At 40.9% G+C, this 14,927-nt stretch overlaps 1 protein-coding gene across 3 annotated transcripts in view; it reads right to left on the bottom strand.

Moving 5' to 3' along the window:
• Nucleotides 1-629: 629 nt before the first annotated feature.
• ILDR1 (immunoglobulin like domain containing receptor 1) overlaps nt 630-14,927 on the bottom strand; it is a 41,271-nt gene continuing 26,973 nt past the window's right edge. For 2 of the 3 annotated variants that reach the window (XM_061403924.1, XM_061403783.1), the window contains 3 exons: nt 13,365-13,496; nt 12,311-13,146; nt 630-7,858 (listed from right to left, as the gene is read on the bottom strand). In XM_061403924.1, the coding sequence (XP_061259908.1) occupies nt 7,817-7,858; nt 12,311-13,146; nt 13,365-13,496 (1,010 nt within the window). In that variant the 3' untranslated portion in view covers nt 630-7,816. The remainder of the gene's footprint in view (nt 7,859-12,310; nt 13,147-13,364; nt 13,497-14,927) is intronic. The other variant, XM_061403854.1, reaches the window with a different exon arrangement.

Here is a 14,927-nt window from a genome sequence, read left to right on the forward strand (position 1 = left end):
ATAAGACTCTTTGTTGAGCCTCATAAGTTATAGTGACTTGGGAAAAACTGGCAGACAATTCTTTATGTTGAACTAAAAGCTTTCTTTATGAAACTGCCTACCATGGTTCTTTCCTTTATGGCTAATTAGAATAAGCATAAACCTCTCTTTTATGCAGTACTCTCTTTGCTATTTGGGGAGAATTTTCATGTTGCCTCAAGTAAGCATTCATCAAGCTAAAGATTCTCAGCTTTTTTCATGACTCTTCACAGGGCATAGTCCAGACTTTTCACAACTGTTTTTCCAATTCTGAAAAATATTCTTTGCTTGATATGCAACAGTGGGCCAGAATCCCTCTTAATATGGGTTGCTGTTGCGTACGTGCTCAGTTATGCCCGACTCTTTGTGATCCTATGGACTGTAACCCTCCAGGCTCCTCTGAAATTGGGATTCTCCAAGCAAGAATACTGGTGTCGGTTACCATTTCCTCCTCCAGGGGGTCTTCCCAACCCAGGGATCCAACCTGCAACTCCTGCGTCTCATGCACTGGCAGGCAGATTCTTTACCACTGAGCCACCTCGGAAACCTGAACACATTTTAAAAGAATTTTTATCACTCTATATATGCATAGAAAACATTTTGGAATAATATTCATTTACTAAAGAATTTTATTGAGGCATAGTAGATTTATCATTGAATTCATTCCTTATAAGTGTACAATTGAATGATTTTTAGTACAATCATCACCATAATCCAATTTTAGAATACTTCCATCACCCCCAAAAGGAACCTCTTGTCCACTTGCAGTTAATTCCTGTTCCACCCCTGGCTCAGGCAACCATTAAGCTACTTTCTGTCTCTGTAGAGTTACCTGTTCTGGATCATATGATATGTGGTCTTTTGCATCTGGCTTCCTCTACTGAGCATGTTTTTGAAGTTTATCCATGTTGTAGCACCTATCAGTTATTTTTTTTTTAAACTACAGAATAGAATTCCATTGTGTGGATATACTATATTTTGTTCATCCATTCACCAGTTGAGGGAAATTTAGGTTTTGTGTTTTTTTTTAACTGCATTTTTAGTTATTAAAAATAAGACCCCCATGACCATTCAAGTATAAGTCTTCACATAAATAGAGTGTTCATCTTGGATATATGCCAGGGAATGAAACTGCTGGGTCACACGGTAAATTTATGTTTGATATGTTTTTTTTGATTGCCAAAAGGCATTTTAAAATGGCTACATCATTTTACATTTCAATCAGCAATTTCCACTTCTCCATGTCTAGGCCTTCACTTATTGTCTTTTATTATCCTCATTCTAGTGGTTGTGAAGTAGTGTTACATTGTCATTTTAATTTCTATTTTACTAATAAGCAGCATCTTTTCATGTGCTTATTAGCCATCTTTATTTTCTCTGGTAAAATCTCTATTCAAATCTTACCTATTTTTAAAAATTAAGTTGTTTATCTTCTTGAGTTTTGAGATTTATTCTTTGTTTCTTTATTCTTTCTAAATATTTTGTTAGAAATATAATTTGTCAGATGAATGGATAAGAAAGCTGTAGTACATATACACAATGGAATATTACTCAGCCATTAAAAAGAATACATTTGAATCAGTTCTAATGAGGTGGATGAAACTGGAGCCTATTATACAGAGTGAAGTAAGCCAGAAGGAAAAACACCAATACAATATACTAACGCATATATATGGAATTTAGAAAGATGGTAACGATAACCCTGTATGGGAGACAGCAAAAGAGACACAGATGTATAGAACAGTCTTTTGGACTCTGTGGGAGAGGGTGGGGGGGATGATTTGGGAGAATGGCATTGAAACATGCATAATATCATATATGAAACGAATCGCCAGTCCAGGTTCGATGCAGGATACAGGAAGCTTGGAGCTGGTGCACTGGGATGACCCAGAGGGATGGTATGGGGAGGGAGGTGGGAGGGGGGTTCAGGATTGGGAACACGTGTACACCCGTGGTGGATTCATGCTGATGTATGGCAAAACCAATACAATATTGTAAAGTAATTAGCCTCTAATTAAAATAAATAAATTTAATTAAAAAATAATAATAATAAAAAGAGACGAATTGCAAAAAAAAAAATATGATTTGTCATCATATTCTCTAAGTTGTAACTTGTATTTCCATTTCCTTAATGGTGTCTTTTGAAGTGCAAAAGTTTTAAATTTTGATGAAGTCTAATTTATAAATTTTTCATTTAAGGGTTATACTACTGATGTCATATCTAAGAACTCTTTAACTAATCCAAGGACGCAAAGGATTCTGACTAGTTTTTTCTAAATGTTGTAGTTTTAACCCTTACAGTTAGGTCTGCTGTCCATTTTGAGTTAACTGCTTGTGTATGCAATGCTTCCACCTTTTTGCTTGTGGCTATGCAAATGACCCAGCAGCAGTTTGTATTTTTTCTATTTTTTCTCTACTGAGTTGCCTAAATAGCTTTGGCAAAAAATCAATTTACCATAAATGTAAGGATTTGTTTCTGGGCTCTTAGTTATTTGCCATTGACCAATATGTCTGTCCTTATATGTCAGTATCACACTATCTCAATTATGATAGCTTTGTAGTACATTTTAAAATGAGAAGATATAAGTCTTCCAATTGTACTTTTCAAGATTGTTTTGACTATTCTGGTAATTAGTCTTGCATACCTAGAATAAATCCTAGTTGTTCATGGTATATACTTATTTTTGTGTATTAAAATACTTGGTAATATTCTGTTAAGGATTTTTGCACCTAAGTTCAGGAGGAATGTTTTCAGTTTTCTTTTTGTCTGGCCATATCTTTGTCTGGCTCTGCTGTCTTCCTGAGTGAGGTGGAAAATGTTTCCCCCTCTTCTATTTTCTGGAAGAGGTATAAAGTTAGTTTTAATTACCCTTTAAAAGTCTGATAGAATTGTCCAGTGAAACCATCTGGGCCTTGAGTTTCATTTTGGAAAGCTTTTTAATTAAAAATTCAATTTCCTTAATGGTCATGGGGCTATCCAGGTTTTCTATTGCATCGTCTTGAATTGCAGCAGTCTGTGGTGCGTAAGGAATTGTTCTGTTTTTTTCTACAATGTCATATTTATGAACATATAGTTGTATGTAGTATTCCTTTATTTTCTTTTAACAGCTGCACTATCAGGAATGATATATCCTATTTCATTCCTGATACAGGTGATATGTGTTCTATTTTTGTCAGTCTTGCTAGAGGTTTATCAAATTTATTATAATTTTTTTTTTGAAGAACCAACTTTTTGTTTTCTTGGGCTTTTTTTTTTCAGTAATGTTTTCCTATTTCCAATTTTATTTTCTGCTCTTTATTATTTCATTCCTTCTGCTTGCTTTGGGTTTGTTGTGCTTTCTAGTTTCTGGAGGAAATAATTTAAATTATATTACACCTTTCCTCATTTTAAATGTAAGCATTTGGTGCTATAAATTTCCCTCTCAATACTGCTTTAGCTGCCTCCTACATACTTTGTGTTCTAATTTTTATTTAGTTCTATATACTTTTTAATTTTCATTGAGGCTTATTGTTTACCCATAATTATTTAGAAGTGTGTTGCTTCGTTTCCAAGTATTTTGAGAGTTTCCTGTTGTCTTTGTTAACAGATTTCCAGTTTGATTCCACTGTAGTCAGGACATATAAGCTTTATGATTTCAATTTTTTAATTTGTCAAGGTCTGTTTTATGGTATATTTTATGGTTTTTTTTTTTTTCTTTTCTACTTGGTGAATGTTCGACAGAAATTGAGAAAACTATATTCTACTGTTGTTGGATGGTCTGTTTTGTTAATTAGATCTTGATGATTGTGTTGCTCAGATGTTTTTGTCTAATACTTCTACCAGTTACTGAATGGGAGCAGTGTTAAGGTTCCCAACAATAATTGTAGAGTCTTCTCTTTCTCCTTTCAGCTTTAACAGTTTTGCCTCATGTATCTGAAGCTCTATGCTTTAGTTTATACACATTAGTATATTGTGTCTTCCTGACAGAGTGATCCCTTAACTATTATATAATATTTCTTTTGTCTCTGATAATTTTCTTTGCTATGAAGTCTACTTTAGGAGATTTTAATACTGTCACTCCTTCTAATTTTTATTATCAATGTGTACATGGTGTATCTCTTCCATCCTACTTTAGGCTACCTGTGGTTGAATACAAAGTGAATTTCTTATATGGAACATATAGTTGGATTTAGTTTTTTTTTAAATATTTTAATCTGCTCTGCTAATCTGTCTTTTGATAGGCATATTTAGACAGTTTACAACAAAGGCAAATATTGATATGTTATTAGCACTTTAGGATGCTATTTTATTGTTTCCTACTTGTTTCTTTTGGACGTCGTTGTTGTTTATTTTCTTTCTTACCTTTCTGCAGGTTTCTTGAACATGTTTTCAGATTTCATCTGGATTTATTTATAGCACTTCTAAGTTCATCTCTGTAGTTTTCACATGGTTGCTCTGGATACTACTTCTAATTCTGTACTTTGTATCACACTGTTTACTACTTAAAATGAAGTATAGAAACATCACTTCCAGTTAGGCTTCTTTACCTTCCTCACCTTTACCTATTATTGTTAACTCACTGTATAACTCCCATTTCTTTTGTGAGATTTTTTTTCCCCTCTTTGGGGTTTTATAAATCATATTTTATGATGGAAACAAATTATAATACTAATACTCAAAAGAATATCTATTGTATGGACTCATATTTCTAACCTATTTTTTCTTTTGCTTTCTGATGCTTAAGTTTCCTTTTGTCCTTTTCTTTCTATTTGAAGAACTTCTATCCAGTCTTTCCAGGATTTATCTGCTAGTCACAAAATCTTCTAGTCGTCATTCATCTGTGAATGTTTTTATTTTCCTTTCACTTCTAAAAACTGGTTTTGCCAGATACAAAATTATGAGTCAATAGTTGTTTTCATTCAGGACTTAAAAAATAAAATTTGACATTTCCTTTTTCACGATCTCACATGAGAAATCCATTCATATGGTGTTTCCCTACAGGGATTTCATTGTTTTTCTCTGGCTGCTTTCAAGAATTTTTGTCTTTAGTTTTCAAAAGTTTAATTATGATGTGTATTGACATGGATTCTTGGGATTTATCCTGTTTAGAGTTTCTTAAATCTCTATGTTGATGTTTTTCATCAAATTTGGCAAGTTTTCAGTCATTGTTTCTTCAAATATTTATTCATTCTTCCCTCTTTCCCCTCTACTTTATTGGACTCCAGTGATATGAATGTTGGATATTTTGTTATTAGTCCACAGGTCCCTGAGGCTCTGGTCACTTTTCCCATTCTCTTTTCTATTATTCATATTGGGTGAATTCTGTTGTTCTGTACTCATGTTCACTGATTCATCATCTCCACTCTACTGGGAGCCCATCTAGTAAGTCTTTAATTTCTATTTTTCAGTTCTATAATTTCCTTTTTTTTTTTGCATAACTTCTATTTATTTTCTGTGATTTTTTGTACTTGTATTTAGTGAATTTGTAGTTGATTATTGTAGCATTTCTATAATGCCTGCCTTTAAATTCTTATCAGACTAATTACAACATCTGATTCATCTTGGTGTTGACATTCATTCAAGTTGTGATTTTTCTTGTTTCTTGATTTATATCCTGGACATTTTGTCCATTATGTTATGAAAATCTAAGTTCTATTTAAATATTTTACAGGAAGTTACTCTATTTAGGTTTAACATATGAGTCTTAGCCTACTTTTGTGGGCTGATTCCAGTAATTGTTTAATTTTCAGAGACTTTGTGACTGCCTGAGGGTTGAAATTTCCTCCGGCTGGATTGCCAAGATACCTCTGGGTGAGGGAGGTGGGTGGGGAAAGTCTTCAGTTAGTAACCCTCCCCCCACCTCCAGCTACCCAGTTCTCTGGGGATGGAGGAGAATAAAGTGATTTCTTGGACCCAGCTGCTAGCTATAAGGCTACTAGCTGTGACAGGTTCTTTTTCCTGGTTCCACCAGAGAGCCCTCGTATCTCTGGGCAGAGGAGGAAAGTCTCCAGCCCTTGGGGTCAATTGAGCTTTCTCCAGTTGGGCCACCTGCTTACTGGGTCCTCCCATCCACATCAGCATTTCTCCATAGAAAAGAGGAATCTCTGATTCTGCAGGGAAGGAGAATGCTTCCCCTGGTCATTTATTTTTGACAGGACTCCCAGTAGGTCCCCCTTCTCTGAAGTTGTAAGAGGGGCTTCCACTAGATCCAGGGGAAAGAACAAGCTACGAGACTACCTTCTGTTGCCAGATGGGAAGTCAGAAAAGACCAGGTCTGGGTGGCTGCCTTCTGCTGGTTGGGGGACACAAGATGCCCTGCCTCTGTGTTGTCATCTGGTCCTGGGTTCCCAAACCAGCTCACTTTCTTCTTAGCACTCTTCAGATTTCTTCTTTGTTTGTCTCTTGTAACATTTCTAGGATTTATAAAGTTGTGTTTAGTGAGGAGGAACAGAGGAAAAGAGGTCTATATCAGCTTGTCCAGACCAGAAGTCTCTCAGTTACTGAATTATCTATTAAAATTTTAATTTTTTTCTATTTTTCCAATTTAGACTCAGTTACATTATGGATATTAAAATAATCTCAAAGAAACATTTGCCCAGTGCAGGCATTTAACCAGTTTTCTCCAATATGTAATTAATGAGAAAAATGGATGGAGAAAAAATAGATGTCAGTACAAAAGGATCAAAAATGAGCTTAAGGCCATTCACATAAAGATACTGTTGAGGAATACACATACATTCACACACACTTCATCTTAGGACATCTCCTTATGGTCTGCTGGAGGACAGTCTCTACCTGAAGCACAAATGGACTCATGAAGACACCAGAGGGGGCTAAGGAAAATGAGAGAGATGTAGGGCCTGTTACAGAGAGGCACAGAGCCTTCCTCCTGGGGCACCGAGTGGCAAAACCTGTCTGGATGCCTTTACTTGAGAAATCCCCACCCCACAAGGCTAAATGGTGCCAAGAGAAAGGTGGCTCCACAGCTATCGGGTTGGTCTGGCTCTTCTCTGAGCCTTAGTCGGGGAGGCTTAATTTCAAGTGCATCAAAATCTAGGACAGAATCCTCAAGCCAGTACCTTTCACTTCTTATTTATTTATGTACTATGCTATTCCCCAAAAGCATTTAAAGTGATTTTAATGGATACATACTATATAAAAAAATATACAGATATAGGCAAAAAAAGAAAAAAGCAAGAAGAAAACAAAGGAAAGGAATAAAACTGGTGCAAAAGTGCTTCTCTGTGACTTTGTACACTTGCAATAAATAGCCTGTGAGAGGGCACATTGTGGAACATTCCCTGTGCCATCTCTGCGTGAACCCTCAAAGGCACTCAGGACCAGTCTTGGGGGCAGTAAAGTGGACTCATAACATGAAGGGATCCTCTAGATATGCTATCGAGGGAGACAAGGTTCCATGGAAATTTCCCTATAGTGCTCCATAGATTTCTTGCTCTGAGACATGTTTGATTTCCTCTTAAAGACTCCCGAGTTCTCACCTTGAGAATGGCCACAGTTCTGAGCAGTGTGACCCAGTTGAAGACTCAGGTTACTAAGTTCCTGAGGGATTGCATCCCAATTAGGATTCATTACAAGTCTGACTACCTGAATATGCAGAGTGTGTACCAAGGTTAAAACAACAGTCATTGACTCCTCAAACTTTGTTTATAAAATTATACCATCTGATTCTCAGAATCTAAGCCAAAGATGTTAGATACAAACTTGCGGTGTCCATCTCAAGCCACGTGGAAATCTAGATGCTGCTGGTGACACACAGGAGCTGAGAAGTCGCCACAGAAGCAGTGTTGTGCCCGGTGACTAAATGACCACACTCCTTCCACTATGGGAGCTCTCTCTCTCCTGGGGAATATAAGAACACAAAAATCCAGTCAGCTGTGCTCTATCGTCTATGTACACAATACACAAGGGCTTGGTTCAGGTGCAAATCCTCAGTGAGTGGTGGCTGCTGGGACAGCAGCTCTGAATCTAAAACATTACTTCTTGACTCTTGGTGAAGCCAGTTTCTCCCCCTGGCTTTGGTTTCTTGCTTTTCCTACCTTTCTGAGCCTCCCTCAACCATCTTTAACTTCTGAAAACTTCTCATTCACTCTGCCTCTTACTGATTTTTGACATCTTTAAATCTCTTGAAAAAAAGATACTCTGTTCATTCATCAGCACCTCTATCATTCGTTCATGAAGACATGGCCCAGTTCTCTTTTCTCTATTTATATTCTCCTGAGCCGTTTGTTCTCAACCTTGTCTAAAAAGTTCAGTTTCATACCATGGAATTTCTCTGAAGTTATTTTTTCAGATCACTAATTACCTCTTGCTGACCAAACTCAGTGACTTTTCTTCAGAAGTTATTCCACTTGATCTTTTGGTTTTTTCATCTTGTGCTACAAGGGCTTCAGAGAGTATGGTTTTCATTTCTCATATTTCTCTATGTACTGGAGATTATTTTTATTCTAGTTTTGAATATCTACAGCTGTCATCAATGAATGTGACCTTTCTTGTTGGAATGGCAAGGTATCTGTCTCAAAACATACTGTTCAAAATGTACATGTATGTACTACATTCATGTTGCTTCAAAAATTTTGTATGTTTCCATTTTATCAAGAAAGTTTTAGGGGACATGGTTTCTAATCAAAATGATGTGGGATGGGAGAGAGTAGCCAAACTGGCAGAGTAGAAAGGCCCAGAGCTCACCTCCTGTCATCAGCACACCAAAATTACAACTATTTCCAGAAAAATCATCGATAAGAAAAAAAACTGGAACCAAACACATAAAGAACTACAGTGAGACAGGTAGGAGGGGCAGACCTGCAATATAATCAAATCCCATACCCCACTGGGTGAGTGACCCACAAACTGGAGAATAGTTACATTGCAGAAGTTCTTCCACAGGAGTGAGTGTTCTGAGCCCCATGTCAGGCTCCCCAGCCTGGGGATCAGGCATCAGGAAAATCAGCCACTAGAGCATCTGAATATTTAATATTCTTAATAAGTATTTTGCAAAAAGTTATGGTAAAGCTGTACCTGCTGAAAGCCTAAGGGCTTTCCCGGTGGTCCAGTGGTTGAGAAGCCACCTGCCAATGCAGGGGATGTGGGTTCAATTCCTGGTCTGGGAAGATCCCACATGCCACAGGGCAAGTAAGCCACTATTACTGAGCCTGTGTTCTAGAGCCCACATGCTGCAACTACTGAGCCCATGTACTCTAGAGCCAGTGCTCCACAACAAACAAAGCCATGAGAAGCCCATGCACCACAGAAGAGAGTAGCACCTGCTCACTGCAACTAGAGAAAGCCTGGCACAAGAACCGAGAGCCAGCATGGCCATAAATAGATCTTTTAAAAAAAAATCTTAAGAAAATAGTGATACATTTTATCAACCTGAGTAGAGAAACTTCAAGTTATATATAATTAAAGATCACCATCTAGTGGCCCAAATATATTATAACTTCTAAAATTAGCTGCAAGCTCCAAAGACTTTAAAGGTTAGAAGGTGTTTTGAAAGCCTCCAGCCCCATTAAGGAGAGAAGCAAAGAATGAAATTTTGGCTCCATTAAAGGCATTCAAGAGGCTTTCTCTGGTAGCTTAGAAGTAAAGAACCCACCTGCTAATGTAGGGGACACAGATTCAATCCCTGGTTGAGGAAGATCCCCTGGAGAAGGAAATGGCAACCCATTCCAGTATTCTTGCCTGGGAAATCCCATGGATAAAAGAGCCTGGTGGGCTATAGTCCATGGGGTCACAAAAGAGTCGGATACAACTTACTAAATAATAACAACTACAAAGGCATTCAAAATTCAAGTTACAAACAAAACACGGTGCCCTCCAAACCAATCACCCTTCTAAATAAGCTTTGGGGCTAGTGCACTGGGACGACCCAGAGGGATGGTATGCGGAGGGAGGAGGGTGGAGGGTTCAGGATGGGGAACACATGTATACCTGTGGCGGATTCATTTTGATATTTGGCAAAACTAATACAATTTTGTAAAGTTTAAAAATAAAATAAAATTTAAAAATAAATAAATCAATCAATCAAGCTTTGGTCCTGGGCCTCTGGTCATTCAGAATATGAGTGGATAGTTGAATGTGATAAATTGAAATGAGAACTCTTTTGGAGATAAGCTCAGAGAAATCCAAAATAATGAAGGCCTTTAGAATTATCTTGAGTGACTTTTCCTCTCACAAGCAACTTTACAATTGAAAATTTGGTTTGCTTGTGATAGAATTATTTTGTGTACACCCTGATGAAAGGCGTACTATAAAGGAAGGTGTACTATAAAGGAAGCTATAATACTTTCAGAAAATAAGGAAGAAATAAATGTCACAAGAAAACATTGCCCCACAGATTTTCTTCTAATTAGGCAGCATGAATTGAAAAGAGCACAGGCTTGAGAGTTAAAGGGCTTTGTTCAAATTTCGGTTTCACTCCCTCTTGGCTGTGTGACCTTGAGCATGTTACTTAATCTTACTAAGCCTCACAGGGCAGTTGCAAGGATTAAGTGAAATAGACTTAGAAATGGCTTATACCAATATCCAGAACATAACTGATACCCCAGTTTCCCCCTCTTTCACTTACAAGAAACTATATAATTTAGAAGAAAATAAAGGAAAATTTAAATTTCTTCTTTAACTTAGAAGAAAATAGGATTTGGGTTTGAAGCTGGCTTTTCATTTTTTCTCTGTTACAGTGAAGATAAGAGACCATCTAGTAACCACATGACCAAAGTAACAGTGACTGACTTTGATTGATTTTGTATTTTCTTTCAGGATGTAATTTTCTTACTGGTAACATGGAAGAGTTGTATCTACTGTAAACGAACAGGGTGTTGAAAGGATTAAATGAAACACTGTGTAAATGTCCATAGTCATTGGCTTCCCTGGTGGCTCAGACGGTAAAGCGTCTGTCTACAATGCGGGAGTCCTGGGTTCCATCCCTGGGTCGGGAAGATCCTCTGGAGAAGGAAATGGCAATCTACTCCAGTACTATTGCCTGAAAAATCCCATGGACAGAGGAGCCTGGTAGGCTACAGTCCATGGGGTCACAAAGAGTCGGACACGACTGAGCGACTTCACTTTCCTTTCACTTTCAGTGCCACTTAGTTTCATTATTACTCTCTGCCTCTCTCATGGGACATCTGTGAGAATATAATTGCCATCGATTATTTCAGAAATGCCTGTGGGCCTTCACTATCTTCCTCACAAATCACTCTTTCACCAAGGTTCTTCCCTAGAAAGACCAGCACTGAGGCACTCACAAGGTCCCTGTCTTTGCACACACTACACAGATGATTGATTTTAAAACAAGGCACAGCAGAACCTGCATTTCCAAATGAGAGTTGTATCAGTCAATGTGCATGAGAGATTAAAATTCTTGTTCCTCTAATATCCCTCTACTCTGAGAACCTCCCTCACAACCTGCTCCGCATTCCTTTATCTCAGCAGAAACAAAACAGAAAAAGGATTTTTGAATGAATAAAGAAATAGATTTTTGTGGGTAGCTTGTAAGTTGGTTCTGAAGGCAATTCATGAATATTTTTGAGCAACAACCAGCATAATTTGCAAAGAGACAACATAGAAGGAATATTATCATTGAGGTATATTAATTATAAAATGACTTTTTAAAGTCACATCTTACAGTGGAAAAGGGTCTATGCTCAGAGGCATTAAAAAGCCTACTTCCTTTTGTGTCCCTTTCAGGCTCTGACATTGGCACCTTGCCTGTTCACAGAATCCTAAAGTTTTGACCCATATTTGGGATATCAGGTTGTTTTGTTTTGTTTTGGGTCTGTTTCTAAATCATTGTAATGATACTTTCCAGAGGAGTTTCAAAGGGCTGCATCCTCAAATACAGCAGGCCCTTGCACACTGTCAGTCCCACTGTTCTAATTTGGGGAATGGAGGCTGTTGCTAAGTAAAGCAAGGCAGCTATGACAAGAAGTAAAGATTAAGCCTAAAGGCCTGCCCTGGAGTCTTAGCTCCACTACTCACAAGGTACTTCATTATTTTGAGCCTGGTTTCCTCACCTGTGAAATGGGGGGACCCTGCCCGACTGGCCTTGGAGAACTGTGATGAGGGGTGGAGCCAGGCTGGGGGCGAGGAGCCCCTCCTGAAGCATCAAGCTTGCCCTGAGCACTCACAGTTCCTTCCAACTCTATAAGAGGTGTCTCACGGAGCCCAGAGGGCAAGCGGTGCAAAACAGGGACCAGGGGCCCTCCATGGAGGCATATGAGGTGGCCTGTGTCAGCCTGGATGAAGAGTCCTTACTGCCCATTCCCGACCCTCAGCAGGAAGCCCCAGGCTCACCAAGCGCCTCTTCACACTCCCTTTTTTCTTGCCGTTCTTGCCTGAGCTGACATCCAGCGAGCGGTAGCTGGGTGGCTTCTCCTCAGGCCAGTTTGGGGAGCACGAGCGACGATGGCGGCGGGTCTCCCAACTCTGGGGCTGCCTCTCCTTCTCCTCCTCGGAGCTCCAGGAACTGAGGCCAGAGGGCAGGGGAGGGGAGTAGCTGCGGGGCCTGCGCCTCTGGTGCCCCTGAGCGCTTTCCTTGAGGCTGGGCCTGCGGGGATCTCTCTCTGGGTAGCGGCTCAGGAGAGGGGGGCGGTGGGGCCGCCAGTGGGCCTCACTGGATGAGGGGCCGTCGCCGTCGCTGAGGCTGTCCCTGTCCGACCAGGGCCTGGGTGACCAGCGATGCCTGGAGCCGCGGTGCCTCCCACGTCGCAATCGGTCCAGCTCCCTTTGCTCCAACTCCCAGCACTGAGCCTCAGGATCCCGGAGCTCCTGGTGGAAATCAGAGCAGCGGTGCTGCCTTCTCCCCTCCCTCAGATCCCAGGGTCTGGAGGGAGATGGCGGTGTGGGGAGCCACTGCTGGCGGGAGGAGCTGCTGGTCCTCCGGGAAGCCGGCAGGTCTCTGACCAGGGGAGGCAGGTGGATGATTCTGCGTTCCACAACCTCAGAGCCCAGGGAGGACAGGATGCTGCAGGGGTGGCCAGATATGGCCTGGAGGTCAGGTGGCAGAGGCTGGGCTGGGTTGAGGTTCCGCAGCTCCTTCTCCAAATACTCTAGGACACCATTGGGGATGGGAGGGTGAGCGGTTGCCTGGGTCACTGGCACCTCGGGGAGGCTGGATCGCAGGGACAAATCTGAATGAAAATAAGAATAAGAACATGCAGAACTGCTCGTCCAAAACACACTCCTCAGAATCAGGGCCCCCAAGTGCCACCTTATTTAGCGTGAATCTACGCCTTCCCATCTTCCATCACAAAGATGCCCACTATTTGGTCATGAAGGCCCCGATGCAGCCCACGCTCCTACCCTTGCCCTTTACCCTCTCCCACCCCAAATCTCTGGCAGGGTTTACCTCGCTGCAGCAGTGGGTTCATTGGATAAGATGAAAACTGGGAGCTCCTGTCCGCCCCCCAGTACAGGGGTTTTTCCATCATCTGAGAGCCTAGGGCCTGAGCCTGCTTCATGTAGCGGTGGCGGGCCAGGGCTGCAGGGGAAAAGGGAGAAACGCAGACCCTGAGCCAGCGCAAGGCCCACACGCCCCACTTCACTTCTCTCCACCCGGCAGCCTTGCCAAGAGGCCACTTTCTCTCCTTGAAGTTTACTGTGTCCTCTCTTACACGGGTGGAAGAGTTAAGGGAAGTAGTGAATCCACTGTTCCTCTGTCAAAACGCTGGGAATAAATTCCCTGGCAAGACTGCAGTTCCTGCACCCTAGGAAATATCCTCCTGAAACTTGACTTCCTAGTCTTGAAATTATTTCATCGTCCTGCCAATTTCCAAGGTCACCTAAAATGTATAGGTAGAAATGTAGATCTTAGCAGGCAGTGAAATCTCAGCTATAGGCCAAATATAGAAGGCACAGATGCAAAGGGCTTACAGGAGGCGGTGAGTCAGGGGCTTCTTGGGAGGATCACCTGCTCAGAGTGGAAGAAAAGGACACAGATGCTGAGGTCAATGTGCAGAATTACTGGTAAAGGGAAAGGGACTGATGAATGTTTCCAGCTGGTAATGCCAGCCCTGGGTGGGAGAAAACCACGGGGAATAAGGCAGAGAATGCAAAAACCTGAAGTAGATCCTTTCTACACTTCTCCTCACTTTATTAAATGTTGGGGTTTTCCCTAAGTAAGGGGAATCTCTAATGGGTGGGTTAGAGGCAGAGAAGAGAGAAGGGAAATACCATTTCCTTTCAGGGCAAAGAAAATAGTATAAAAAAAAAAAGCAGCCCAAGAGTCCATAGAAATGTTTCTCCAGTCCCCTCTGCAGCTGATCTGAAGCACACAACCCACAGCACATACAAATTAAAAACAAATGCATTTAGTTGTTTTGCTCACGTGATTCTATTTTGTGACCGAGTGCACATGTATCCCAAGGTCCCTGTGTATACATGCATGTAGAACAGTCCAATGTCTATCCACTTGTGTGCTTAAGTGCAGGAAGTGCCCTCTTTAGGCCCCCAGCATGGTACTCTCACCTCTTCCTGGGTTCCCCAACCCTCTGAATGCCCCTAAAGCCACAGAGCTCTGCCAGAGCTTCCTCTTACCATAGTAGGAGGAGGAAAAAGACAGGCATTCTGGACCCAGCATAGGGTGGGGGATTTGCTGAGGCCAGCAGCTAAGGGTTATCTGGAAGGCTATCCAATGGCTCCAGTATAAAACCAACTTCCAACACAACAAGAAATGGTTATAGCCAAGCCCGCAGACCTGTGTGGAGCTCCAGCCCTGATGGTGAGTCACAGCCCAGCCTGGATGAAGCCAGATGCAGGCTTAGAGCAGCTCACCCACCTGCCACACCTTCATGCCTAAGGACAGCACACCAGACCCTCTGAAGACAAGTTCACCTACTCAGCACTTTCCTCTCTCTCTTGCTAACACGTGCCTCCCCCAATTCCATATAACATGCCACCTTCAGCACATACA

Source organism: Bos javanicus, chromosome 1, assembly GCF_032452875.1.
Source record: "Bos javanicus breed banteng chromosome 1, ARS-OSU_banteng_1.0, whole genome shotgun sequence".
NCBI lineage: Eukaryota > Metazoa > Chordata > Mammalia > Artiodactyla > Bovidae > Bos > Bos javanicus.